This window comes from Sminthopsis crassicaudata, chromosome 2, assembly GCF_048593235.1.
Source record: "Sminthopsis crassicaudata isolate SCR6 chromosome 2, ASM4859323v1, whole genome shotgun sequence".
NCBI lineage: Eukaryota > Metazoa > Chordata > Mammalia > Dasyuromorphia > Dasyuridae > Sminthopsis > Sminthopsis crassicaudata.
This window is the reverse complement of record NC_133618.1, coordinates 114,411,592-114,425,948: the sequence shown is the minus strand read 5'-3', so window position 1 is coordinate 114,425,948 and position 14,357 is coordinate 114,411,592. Positions and strand designations below refer to the sequence as shown.

The following is a 14,357-nucleotide window of genomic DNA, read 5'->3' as shown; positions in this document are numbered from 1 at the left end:
GTCATAAGGTCACATGTCAGCACAGTTCAGCTATGATCCAATTCTCAGGGGCCAGAATCAAATTCTCTTCTAGTTTTTAGAACAGCAGAAGCCTCATCAGTTTTGACGGGCTGTTTGGTTCAGAAACTAAACAGAGCTTTATTATCAAAGCACCCCTCCCCCCCACAAAGCTCCTAAACTTTGCTCTTAAAACACAAAATGGAACTGATAGCAGCCCTCCTCCCCAAAGAAACACCAGACTATACATCTTTTAAATTATTTTATTTCTGTATAAGCTAAAAGGAAATTTACACACTTAAATCTCAAAAGACCTGGGACATGCATATTAACCTTGTTAGAGGTTCTTCTACATCTCTCTTTTTTTTCCATAGGAATTTCCCCAAACATTGACAACCCATAGTCTTTTACTGTATATACAGCCTAAACCATAGCAATCTATGATTATGTCATTTTACACTGTGCAAAATCCTCAAACAAAATAGTGGTATAATAGAACAAAAAAAATCAGTAACAGGTAAGTTTCATTGCAAGACATTCATATGATTTTGGTCCTTCTCCAAATCAAACTGATTAAAGCAGACACAATTTTTTCCTAATACAACCCCTTCCAATCAAGTTCTGACAATGATCCATCCCTATTAACAGAATAGCAACTGATGAAAGTACCTTATAAAAGGCCGTACAGTAATATGCCAGATTGAAAAAGATTAAAAAATAGCCCCAAATCTTCAGCAACAGCCTTTTTTTTTTTTTTTTTTTTTAAATTTAAGATCTGAACCAAACCCACCACATACAAAATAAAATAAAATAAAATAAACAGTGACCTTTGGAGCTCATTTGTAATAGCAAAAGTAATTCAATGTGTTAGACAAAATTAAGAGGACATTCAATGCAATTTGAAAAACACCTGAAGGGGATTTCACAGACAGTGAAGATTTTTTTTTTAAATTTTCAAAGTTTTGTAAGAAGGACACCACCAGTGTATTTCACAAAGACATAAATGTATACACCCCAGCAACACAAAAAGAATAAATCTTCAAAAATGTTCACCCCCAATTATTTACATTTTCTAATATAAATTTAGGACTTCAGTATGTAAATAAATATACATTACTATGTATATCTTTCTAGTGCTGCTTACCAACAAATCAGCTGAACTTGAAATTTGTTTTTTGTTTTTATTTTTTTTAAAATTAAAGCAAGTATGCTTTTGGTGGTGGGAAGGGAAAGGAAGGAAGGAAGGAAGGAAGGAAGGAAGGAAGGAAGGAAGGAAGGAAGGAAGGAAGGAAGGAAGGAAATCAATAGAAACTGTCCAATTCACATCACTTATCAGTCAGCCTTCTCGTGACAGCTTGTGGAAGGTGTCAGTGTAGCTGGGAACATCAACACCTTAGCGTGCATAAAAGTTAGGTCGGGAAGGCTAGCAATCACCTTGGCGGCCTCTTCACTCAGCCGCTCTTCTCTTTTAGGCTTCCTGTTTATCAAAGAAAAAGAAAAATGGTAATCATTTTGTTGTCAAAATGAAAAATCTGCTCCATTGTATGAACGAACAACCCACAAAGGACTTAAGTGCATGTTACTCCTACTCGTCACCTATGTTTTCTGTCCATCTCCAGTTCTGACTTGCATTTGGCTCAACACAAGGCAGCTTTTTCAAGCCTCTTCCTTTGTCAAGTGCTACTGCAAGCACAATTATTCTTCTAAGTAATAAATATACAGTTTTCACTTTTGAAAACAGCTTATAATTTTTCAAATAAAAAAATGTTACTAAAGGACAATAAACCTGAAGTAACAAATCCACTTTGCCTAACAGGACTTTCCTTACTCTCTATGAAAATATAAAACAACATAGGATAAAATGTTTCTGGCCTGAATCCTTGCAAGAAATTTCAACCTAGGGCTTTGTTGGTTTTCATCAGGGAATTCCAGAAAAAGACAAAGTCCTCTATGTAAAAACACCCAGACTTTGTCCCTTTGGGATTCAGAGAGAAAGCCCATTAGCAGCAGCACTGAGGATGATTTCTTCTGTTGAGGATGCTCAAAGAGCAGAGGGAGAAAGGCAGTCTCTAAGGTAACCAGGGATGAAACCATACAGGGTTTTACAGGTTATGATCAACAGGAGACCAGGAGCTTGTACTAGAGGCATATAGACAAAGGACCAATGCTTTACATGTCAGTGAGCTGAAGCTGCCAGCACCACAGGAAATTCTAAATGATCTTCAAAAGTAGCTCAGTAAGAGCATTTTGTTGTAATCCAATCTTCAGGGTATTTCGCGATACTAATTGTATTAAAGGATATTTGCAGGAGGATCCTTCTTTATGTATGTATATATGTATTTGTTTTGCTCCCAAAGTTTCTGATTTTAAATGAAGGATGATATTTCTTTGGTTGAAAAAGAAAATTGGGAACCAAGGTAATTATCACCTAATGGCTAATCAATTTTTTTCTGCCAAATAATTTATTATTTACTCCTTGAATTTGGGGAGGGTGAGATGAGGATAGGAGAAGTACATGTAAAACAAAACAATTGTAGTTCACTACACCTAAACTTGATCCTTCCATATCACTTCATTTCTCCTTAATTTAACATAAAACCAAAAGGCTTTGTAGGGTGAGTAGAAAAGTCAACACCAGATTTTTAGGGCCAAAAGGTGAAATAAAAGTGCAAGCTATCATCAAAGACACTGGGAACTACATCAATAAATAAACTATTGAACTGAGCTCCTATTGTAGTGAGAAAAGAATGAGATATATGAGATATATCCAAAGTTTTGCAGATCCCTATGATTAGCTATGTTTGAATGGACTGCTCCACCTGGAGGGAGAGAAAGAGGAACAGGGATGAGAGGAAGGAAAAAAAAAAGTATTTTTGCCTCAGGATCATCTATTCCCCTACCATTTTCTCTAAAAGTCTTCATGTTGAACAATTACTTGGAGGTGCCAGGAAGTATTACATTTTAAGATGTCAAGAAAAAGCATATGGCTTATAGTATATATGTTTAATCTGTTATCATTTTAAAAGCTGACATGACACAAGGCTACTTAGAAACTGTAAAAGAAAAAGAATTGAAAACAAAGTTTCATTGTTGAGTTTTTTCAAAGTTCTTGGCACTGAGCAGGTGGTGACCTAATTTTGGTCAATAAATTCAGGTTCTCCAAAATCTCTGGCTAAGATCTATCCTCAGGTTTTATTTTATTTGTATGGGTTTATTTTATTCTTTTTGAGGACAGAGGTCTTCTTTTTTTTTTTTTTTTTTACTATTTAAACATTTAATTTCTTATTACAAAATTTAAGCATTTTATTTTAAATAAAATAGTTAAGTTAAATTTATTATAAAATAATTTGGTTATAAACTCTAGAGTTCTGAAATACTATTTTTTAATACTTAAAAGTACTTCTGTGAATGAAATATATATAAATGGAAGATTATGCTAAATGAAAATTCTAGAGTTCTGAAATACTATTTTTTAATACTTAAAAGTACTTCTGTGAATGAAATATATATAAATGGAAGATTATGCTAAATGAAAATATAAATTAACACATACTCTGTTGCTCCCAAAATGAAGAAAACAAGGTGTTTATGTGTATAACATACAATATATACATCATTTCTTTAAAGATCAATGCAATAAAATAAACCTTAGCTGAAGTTAATGTTATATATATATGCTTAATTCTCATTGTAAGGAGTTGATGTTTAATAAATGACAGCTATCAATGTCAGTTATGATACTACTGTTAAAATCCTAACGTCATTATAAGATCTCTTTTTTTATTAACTGGCTCAAAACATAAGATGAAAATTATATGTTTGGGATTATCTTCTCTAGATAAAAATTCCTCATATGGTAGTTCAATAAACATGACTTTAAGTGAAAAGAAATAGAAAATCAAAGTGAATCAATATTATGCCAGTAAAAATATTTTTTCACTGTGGATCTCCCCCCCCTCCAAAAAAAGAACATATAACAAACAGATCTTTATCAGAACCAGGAGATATATATATATATATTTTTTTTTTGAGTGATATGAAAGCAGGCTATAAAGAACACTTCATTCAAAATAAGTATTTTCTTATAAGGCTTTTCTGTATGATGGAAATTCAGTTCTGAATTTCAAGTATTTTGATCAATGCTATATTTCAGAAATGGATCTTGTTGAAATAAAGTAGAGGCCAAATAGCTAAATAAATTGTTATCTGAATGAAATGAAATATTACTGTATTTCTAAGAAATAATGACTGTGAAGAATACAGACAGCACAGGAACATTTATGGCTGGTACAAAGTTAAAAAATAGACAGGATTACAAAATATAAATAAAACAATTATCAAAATTAAATGTGAAATTATAACGACCAAATTGGGCCCCAAAGAATAAATATGAAAATTCATTTCCCTCTCTTTGTGAAGCTGGGTGTCTACTGTTGCAAAATACAGCATAAAATATCAGATTTAATTGATGTGTTGGTTAGTTTTGCTAAAAAGCAAATGTTCAGCAGTTCCTTCCCCCCCCCCCCCTTTTTATCCTTTACTATGAGGCATGACTTTGGGAGGTTAGGTACAAGGTGATTTAAATAAATTAAAGTTAATACAAAGATAAGAGAATAACAAACATCAAAAAGCAAATGCCTTTTTGATTACAGTGACATATACAAGGACTATGATGATCACAGGTAGACAAAAAAGACTAGACATACCTCTGTAAAGCAGAACCTCTCCTCACCCCACCCCCGCCCCAACCAATAACCACATAACAGTAACAAATGAAGGGATGAAAGGAGAACTATAAGCACTTGGGTACTTCATTTGAAATCAGCAGCTCTAAGTCTAAAGAAGATGGGGCACCATCTCAAGCTTCTACTCAGATAAAATGAGAGAGAGGCCCAAGAGAGCAAGAATTATTTATCTTCCCTAAATTTTACTTTACTTCAAAAAAATGTTTTTTTTAAACTAGGCAATCTCACATCTAATTGCACCTGTCAACCATCCTGGATCTGTAATATTGTACTTCAAATATACAAATTTAATTTTGTATTTATACATTTTCAACTTGCCAAAGTCCCATACTCATAATGTTTCCATTGCTAATACAACTTTGCTGAACATTAAGCACTCCACCCCACCCTCCCCACATGGCAGAACTAATTACATTATGTGAACCTAAAATTGAATAAATAGTATTGCTCTGTAAGAAATGATGGAGATATTTTCTGAGAAACTTGATGCAGAGTGAAATAAGCAGAACCAGGAAAACAATTTAAAACCTAGCAACGATAATGTAAAGAGAAAAATTTTGAATGTACTCTGATCAATATGGCAACTAATTGTGATTTCAGAGGATTGATGATGAAGCATGTACAATCTCTGGCTAAAGAGGGAATAGACTCAAAGTGCATGTGAAAATTTATTTTTCTTGACAATTCAAATCATTACGTGGGTTTTTGTTTCTTTAATTTCCTTTTAACTGTAGAGGTGAAAGGGAAAAGGAAATCAGGGATGAGCAAACAAATTTTAAAAATACAAAAAGGACAGAAGGAAGACCAAAAGCAATCCCAGACAAAGATAGCTTTGGAAGCTAAATGATGAATTTATTAAATACTTAAAAAGAAATGCAACTTTGATAAGATAGGGAATTTCATATGCAATCTTTTTCTTCTATTCCAAAAGGTATATATGAAAATGCTAGTTTTATGTTTCTTGTTAAGTTCAGAATAAAAAAAAAATACAATAAGAAAGACCTACCTTCTAAAGAATCTGGGAATTGAATCCCCTTTGCAGGATATATGATTTGGGACTAGGGAAGGGAGGAAAAGGAAAAAAGGCTTCTTGCTGGAATAATGGCAGGGATGGTATGTAGGGAAAGATGTGCTCTTGGCATCCCAAAAGCTAGATTCACAGGGGCGGGGAAAGCTATAATCACAGAATTCCTGAGTTGTAAGGGATCTTCCTAGAAGGCTACCAGTTCAATCAATCTTTATCTAAATAATTTCTCTTTTAACATATCTAAAAAGTTGTCATTCAATCTTTACATGAAGACCTTCTGAGGGGAGGGGGCATGGTTATGTGGGAAACTCTTACTACTGCATTAATCAACTCATTCTGATTGTTAGGAAATTCTGCCTTAAGATCAAATATAAATTTGCCTCTCAATCCAATCCAACAGGCACTTAGTGCCTGTTAGTGTTAGGCACAATGATGGGTAAAGTGGCTGAAAGATGTTGGCAGATAAACACATGCACCATAACTCGAGAAGAACAGAGGGAGCACTTACAATGATGGGGATTGGCAAAGATCTCCTGTAGCCAATTTCAAATGAGAAGTGAAGGTGAGGAGGCTATCCATTCCATATAGGTAGCACAGTTTGTACTAAGGCAGAGATATAGGAAATGGGATGCTAAGCTATGGAAACAGTGAGGATATCTTCAGGAGCTAAGCTGGGAATCAGGACTTTAAATGCAACTTCTGGGTCTGGGTGGTCAAGCCAAGCAAATTTTCTCCCATACAGCTGCCGTTCTTCAGACATCATTCTAGTTCTTCTCTTTGGGATGCTCATGTACTCATTGATGTCTATCCTCAGATGGGGCTGATAGGTCTCAGCATCTTCATACTACTGTTGGCTGTACTCCCCAGCATTTCTGGCTAAGTTGTTGCCATGCCTGTTCCACATTGTACTTAGTTTCCAAAAATCAGCCTCTCAAGTACAGGAGTTGTGTTTTCACATTAACTTATGAGATTTGTTCCTTCTAATAATTAAGCCAGCATATATTGTGGATTCAGAATCTTATCATCCAGTGTAGTACTATCCTTCTCAGTTATGTCTTACCTGCAAATCTGATAAATACTGCATTTATGCCTTTATCCAAGTGATTGATAACATCTCTCTCTCTCTCTGAGCCAAAATAAAGATTATAAATATTTTTTAAATGGGGGAGGGGGGGGAAGAAGCTATCTCTAGAACATCAGAATTTACTATACTTCACATGATATAGGCTAAACAATCTTATAAGGCTAAGTAGGAACCTAACCATGTATAACATTTATTGGAATGGGAAAATGGTATCAAGTTCCAAACAACTGATTTATATTCATACTTCTGAAATATGATGTATAAATAAGTTGAAAGGAAGGGCTGCCTAAAAAACCAAGTACATGTGTTTAAGGATCATATTTTCAGTAAGCTATTATTCATTCCTTTCTAGGACACACTCCTAACTCTCCAGATTTTTTCTAGAAACTTCTTTGCCCTGAAAGTTCACTCCCCTCTGGACTTTTCACAGTATATCTTCGACTCTTGTGGCTCCTTCCTTGGATTGGCTGGTTCCTTTCAGACCCTCTATTTTAAAGAAAAAGCTTAGGCCATCTCTCTTCATTTCTTTCCAGATATACTCCTGATTTGGTTATTCAGATTTTTTCCACCATGCACTCATGGTAAATTGAATACCTCCCTCTTCACCTCCTTCAGCTTCCTTTTATGTATCATCTTCCCCTATCAGAATGTAAACTTCTTGAAAGGAGGCTCTTTTGTGGGGCTTTTATTTTTATTTCCAGTGCTGAGAACAAGGCCTGGCACATAGTAAGTGTTTAATAAATGCCTACTAACTTGACCTTATGCTCATTCTATTTATTGGTAGCAGATTTTAAGTTTATTTTTGTTCTCAGAATTTACTCAACTTGGACATATGTAGATAGAACTGTAACAGCATAATAACTTCACTACAGCTATGAATAAAAAGGTTTGAACCAATTTTTCTCATAATTTCGTTTATTGGGTGAGTCTTGTCTGGTGAACAGATAAGAAAACGTTCACATAGCTTTTAGAATGAGCTGAAATGCAGAATACAAATAGGAGTAAATGATACTTCAAGGAAGAATATAAGAATGACTCAGAGCATGTCACAGACTTGACCTGGGAAGGCAGTGCAGCAATCAAAAAAGAAAGTAGACATTTTAAGGTAAAAGTTTTCAGCCAACTCTAAGTATAAGGACAGAGCGGCAAACAAAATTCACCACCCACACATATGGACACTGTGTCCATGTGTCCATGTGCCATCTGCTTCCGTGTGTCTAGCAACCACCATTAGGATATTCTCAGTTACAATGACTGGCAATGTCCACATATCCAAGAATATATGTGAAAATTAATATGCAGTTTTACTTGAGATCCCACAGGATATATGGCACCAAACTCTGGCAGTTCTAGGATAGAGAGATTCTTAGGTTTTAAGTAAATAATTTTGAGATTATTTCTATGATTGAGATAGGGCATTACAGAATTATACAGTACAATTTAAGTTGTAATTGTATAGCAGTTCATTTAAATCTTAGATAACACCACACTATACACCTTGTTATTCTAGCATTAATATTGGCTTCTTTTTTTTTCTTCAAAAATGTTTCAAACCAGTAAATGCAGGTGCTGAGTCATTATGAAGATCATGGATATATTTTTTTTTAAATTGTAGGAAAAATAGGAGCTATCTTTGATGAAGGTTAATATTTGAGATGTTTAATCAACATTTTCATATCACAGAACACTAGAATAAAATTAACATTTGTGCTCCCAGCCTTTTTTTTCCAGTAGATATGAAAAAAGTAACACATTCAGAAATATGCTCATAATCACTGCCTATTTTAGTTTAGAGTTAAAGCTTAGGCAATTCCTTCCAAAAATTCCAACTAGGTGTAGATCTTTCTGCTTTATAAGATGACTAGTTCGATTTGGGAAAAAAAAGTTTGCATATAGATCTCTAAGTCATGTAGCTTGTATGTCATTAGGAATAATATCTCTAATATTCATATGAAATTTCTTTTTCTGCATCTATTGAGATGATCATATGGTTCTTATTAATTTGATTATTAATATGGTCAATTATATTAATAGTTTTCCTAATATTAAACCAGCCCTGCATTCCTGGAATAAATCCTACTTGATCATAGTGTATTATCTTGGAGATGATTTTCTGAAGTCTTTTTGCTAATATCTTATTTAAGATTTTAGCATCAATATTCATTAAGGAGATTGGTCTATAATTTTCTTTCTCAGTTTTCGATCTACCAGGTTTAGGTATCAGTACCATGTCTGTGTCATAAAAGGAGTTTGGTAGGACTCCTTCATCCCCTATTTTTTCAAATAATTTATATAACATTGGGGCTAATTGTTCTTTAAATGTTTGGTAGAATTCACATGTGAATCCATCTGGCCCTGGGGATTTTTTCCTGGGGAGTTGATTAATAGCTTGTTCTATTTCTTTTTCTGAAATGGGACTATTTAAGCAATTTATCTCCTCCTCTGTTAATCTAGGGAGCCTATATTTTTGGAGAAAGTCATCCATTTCACTTAAGTTATCAAATTTATTGGCATAAAGTTGGGCAAAGTAACTCCTTATTATTTCTCTAATTTCCTCTTCATTGGTGGAAAGATCCCCCTTTTCATTTGTAAGACTATCAATTTGATTTTCCTCTTTCTTTTTTTTGATCAAATTTACCAAAGGTTTATCTATTTTATTGGCTTTTTCATAAAACCAACTCTTGGTTTTATTTATTAATTCAATAGTTTTTTTACTTTCAATTTTATTGATTTCTCCTTTTAATTTTTGTATTTCGAGTTTAATTTTTGGTTGGGGGTGAAATTTCTGAATAAATTACTTTCACTGAGGCTAATGAAACCTTTCAAATCTCTAAGCTTATTGTCAATGAAAGTTCCCATTAATCTTTCTGTCTCTTTCTCAATCTACCCAACTATTGGGGTAAATAAATCCTTTCGGTCATATTTAATTATATTCTACACTTAATTGTAGAATTTAATGGTAGAGGTCTGTGGAAATTTATAAAGAAAATGTGAAATTCTGGGCTTACTTCTTTTACAAAAATCGTTATATTGTAAAGTTTCTAATACTATCTGATTAAGACTTAATTTCTTTAACTGTCTTTTAATTTCAAGGATGATTAATGACCAGAATAAGGTTTGAGTCCAAGTAAAAATTTAAGGTATAAAATTACTCATGCATTTTTCTTTAAAACTCCCTTGGCTATTATCAAACAGGCAATTTTAAAAGAATCACTGATTAAAGTTGACTATGAACCACTACATAGAATTCCCAATCCCTATATTTTTGTCTGCCTATATTTCTGATTTTCTTCACAGGTTAATTGTATACTGTTTCAAAGTCCAATTCTCTTTGTACAGCAAAACAACTGTTTGGACATGTATACCTATATTGTATTTAACTTATACTTTAACATATATAACATGTATTGGTCAACCTGCCATCTGGGGGAAGGGGTGGGGAGGAGGGGAAAAGTTGAAACAAAGGTTTTGCAATTGTCAATGCTGGAAAATTACCTATGCATAAAATTTGTGTAAAAATCAATTAAATTAATTAATTAAAAATGCTACTTAAAAAAAAATCACTGATTAAAAATTAAAATGTTTTCTTTCAAGCATCATTTGTTCCAGTCAGTCTTAGACATAGTACTTATAGAGCTAGACTTGAAATCAGAAAGACTAAGGTTTAAATCCCACCTTAGGCACGTTCGAGCTGTGTGACTCTGGGCAAGTCACCTAACCTCTTCCAGGGTTAAATATGATAGGCCAATTTCAACTCTAAATCTGGAACTTTTAATTCAGTTTTCCTAATCTCAGAGGTTTGTTCTGAGGCTCAAATGAGAAGAAATTAATTATGCTATAAAAGTGTTAGTTATTACCTATATAACTTGCCTCTGGAAAATGAGGAGACTGGAACTGTCATTGTGCATTGTATTTCTACAGGGGGCTTGGATTTATCCTGGGTCCCCTTTGTGACCCAGGTATGGTGGCTTGGGGCAAGTGCACTGGCACTTAAATTTCTATCTTTCATTTACTCATATGGTTTGCAACTAATACTTAATTCCTGAAACCTAGAAATACTGGGCTATTGAGGCTTGGTTTTTTTTTGTTTAAAAAGTTCAATATATGCTAAAGAACTAAATACAGCTGTAAGAATGATTATAGGAAACACCCTGAAACTTTTTGCCAACTCAATCCCAAAACATACTAAAGAATGGGAAAACACGAATGGAAGTTTTTAAAGTGATAAAGTTTGGAAAGTTTTCTAACATATAGTACTCAGTGTTCAGTAGCTATTTTGAAAAGCTAAAATAAGGCAAGTCAATCATGAGGTTTAGAGCTCCTCCTAATGGTTCAAAGAATAAACTTTCATCACTGGCAATTTCAAAATTTTCCAAATCGTTATCGTTAATTGGACAAAATAATTAGGAAAAGAACATTAATCAAAATTCTAGTAATTATTTGGATAAAATAACAATGAAAAGATTCTAAAAGTTTAACAAAAAAAAATCCAGCTTTCACTAGTTTCATTTGATACAGATTTTTTATTAATTCTACATATCTCCCTTAAACATCCTGCCAAAGAGCACAAGTCTGATAAAAATGATTACTAGTGAAATAGAGAATCTAGGAAAAAATAATGTATAGTTTAAAAATTCAACCTGGGTAGAGTTGAAAGAGTGTCCTTAGCAAGTATTAACAGCATAGCTAAAAATCTAAAAATGATTATACTCCATGGTAAGTAAAATTATGATTGGCAATGTGACTGCTTGCCAAAATTTAGAGACAGATATATATGAGAAAAGTTTTTATGACTATTTTCTGATGACTTAAAAAACAAATGAAAAAAGTTTGTTGTAAATAGGAAACTTAGGATTTGATATGCAAGTAGAATGTACTCCTTCAAAAACAAATGCCTTAATTAACACTTGATAGGAAGGGTTAACAGGAGATGGAAGATAAACATTTCCCTTTGAATAACGTTGATAAATCATTAATCTTTTGTAGCACTGTCAATATAAAAAATTAAACATGATTATTTCTGCTATAATATTTTCTTTCATAGACAAACAGATAACTTGTTTAGTTTTGGTTTGAATACGAATATACAATGTGGTTTAAGGGACCAACAAAATATTTTACAATAATTTAGTAGATACTTTCCTAGGGTTCTGCTTTTTCCAAAATCCATGACCCTCAGAGTTTCCATGAAATCAAGAGAAAAGAAAAAAATTTCCCCTATTCCAAAACCAACTGGGTTTCATAATAGCATCTTTTGGAAGTATCTAGGAAAGCTGGATTTTACTTGTTTCAGTCAGGTAAAAAAAAGGTTATAAGGGCAAAGTTCAGATGAACTTGGGGGCAGGCAAACAGGAATGAAAAATAGTATTTCCAAGTCTAGTTTGACACACAGTACTTAGGTAGGTATAGGGAGGTGGGAGAAACACTGGATGTCCAAATTTGGAGAAGTCAGTATTGACAAGTTCAAAAGAAGTTCACAAATATTAATTAAATAACCTTACTATAATCTTTCATTCCATTGTAAAAAGAGATGAACCATTATCATTTAACTAGATTATAAACTACTTGAAAGAATTTATTCAATATTCCTAATCCACAGCATTTAATGCATTTTTACCTACTAGATAATCTCCATACAAACTGTTATCTTAAAATAGTAATTCAGTTTCTTAAAATAATGGACTTTCCATATCTTTTCATTTCAGATTTGCTTAGTTTAACACGGAATCTAAGTGGTTAATACTTAAGATTTGCAATAAAAAATTCTTATCTTCAAGATGTTTAGTTGGTTACTGAAATTTACCTGGTAGATGTGCTTGTTTTCTCTACTGTGGACATGAGTCTCGCAAACGCATCAGTCACTTTTATGCTTGAGTTGGTGGTTTCCAATTTTGAAGTTGTCAACTCATACAACTCTGGATCCACACCTTATAGTATAAAATGATAGTCAGTGATGGCAGGATGAAAATCTGTCAATCAGCCACAACCCAAAATGCAAAAGGATTAATTCTGTAAACATCTGAGTAATTTATAATCACCATAAATTATTTCCAGAATATTATACTATTACATTTCTCATTATAACATTCATTCTTAATGAAAGAAATTTTTACTTTTGTGCCTATCTGGATATAAAAGATTTTATAAGAATAATTTTAAAAAAGTAGATTAAAAAAACTGCCAAATCATAAAAGAGATGCCCTCAAAATTGTAATATTCTATATATGATTTATAATATACAATTTAAAGCTAAGGTCCTCTTAAATCTTTTTTTTTTTTTTTTTTTTTTTTTTTGAGGTAGAGAGACAGAAATCAAATCTCAACCTACAAATTATAATATTCAGATGTAAGTAAGCTGAACTTATATTCAGGGAAATAATTTTATCTGTTTATATTAGAATGTGAAACTATTTTTTGTACACTTAGCATAGTGCTCTGGAACACAGAAGGTACGTAATAAATGCTTATATATAAATGTGACTGATTAAAAGACACATCGTCTGACAGTAAATAATGATCCCTAAAAAGGATTTATTTGTAAAAATAATTAGTTACTATTGGTAGCATTCAGAATTGACCTTTATTAACTGCTTCAGTGATTGTTGCTCTTGCCTTTATTAATCCTTTGTCTCAGCTGTAAGTTGTGGTGGTAATTTTTGAAAGTATGATTACAATTAAAAGATAATTTTTTTACTGGTTCAATGTGAAATGTCTTTGTCCTTTTGACTCATTCATAAATTCCTGTTAATGTAATATGCATTTTGGAAGTCCTTTCTTAGTGAACAACACTGTATTTAAGTCTGATTTTTAATATAGATCAGCAAACTTTAAAAAAAAAATAGATCTCAGATGTTCACAGAACCCAAACAAGCAAAAAAGCAGCAAGCCCCACATTTTCCACTTCCAATAAGGGAGGAAGGCTATAGAAAATACTAGAACTTTCACAAGTTTTTGGAATCCCATTAAGGTATATGGCATATTATTTCAAAATACATGATTGATCTATTCCTATACAATTCCGTATTTATTTAGGATTACAGTTAGAATGTTAAAATTATGGATGAGAGATGGATAGAGAAAATTTTCTTTTTAAAGGTTAAATTTTGAGTTACTTTGGAATCTAAGTTAATGCTCAATGCAGTACGATGCTGTTTTATGGAAAAATTATATCCTGACTGGCAACAGAAAGGTGTGAGAGAAAGCTTGGCTCATTTTGACAGGTTTAATAAAAGTAAAATTGGCTGCTTTACTGTCAAAACAATTAAACCAGTATGGTTATTTCTCAAAACTCAAATACCATATAGATAGATATAGAGAATAATTTGTAGAATTTTCAGCAGAACCTTAATGAGGCCTGTAAATAACTCAAGTTAGCCCACCAAATTCTATGCCAACCTCCTACATAAGTTTTACACAAAAAAATAATTGCAAGCTAAGACAAAATGACTTTCCCAGAAACAAGTCAGAAAAAGATGCAGGCAAGTGGTGAAATGACCTACCAGGG

At 32.8% G+C, this 14,357-nt stretch overlaps 1 protein-coding gene across 2 annotated transcripts in view; it reads right to left on the bottom strand.

Moving 5' to 3' along the window:
- Nucleotides 1–246: 246 nt before the first annotated feature.
- Nucleotides 247–14,357, bottom strand: part of AFTPH (aftiphilin) — an 85,510-nt gene continuing 71,399 nt past the window's right edge. For both annotated transcript variants that reach the window (XM_074287050.1, XM_074287049.1), the window contains 2 exons: nucleotides 12,657–12,780; nucleotides 247–1,474 (listed from right to left, as the gene is read on the bottom strand). In XM_074287050.1, the coding sequence (XP_074143151.1) occupies nucleotides 1,330–1,474; nucleotides 12,657–12,780 (269 nt within the window). In that variant the 3' untranslated portion in view covers nucleotides 247–1,329. The remainder of the gene's footprint in view (nucleotides 1,475–12,656; nucleotides 12,781–14,357) is intronic.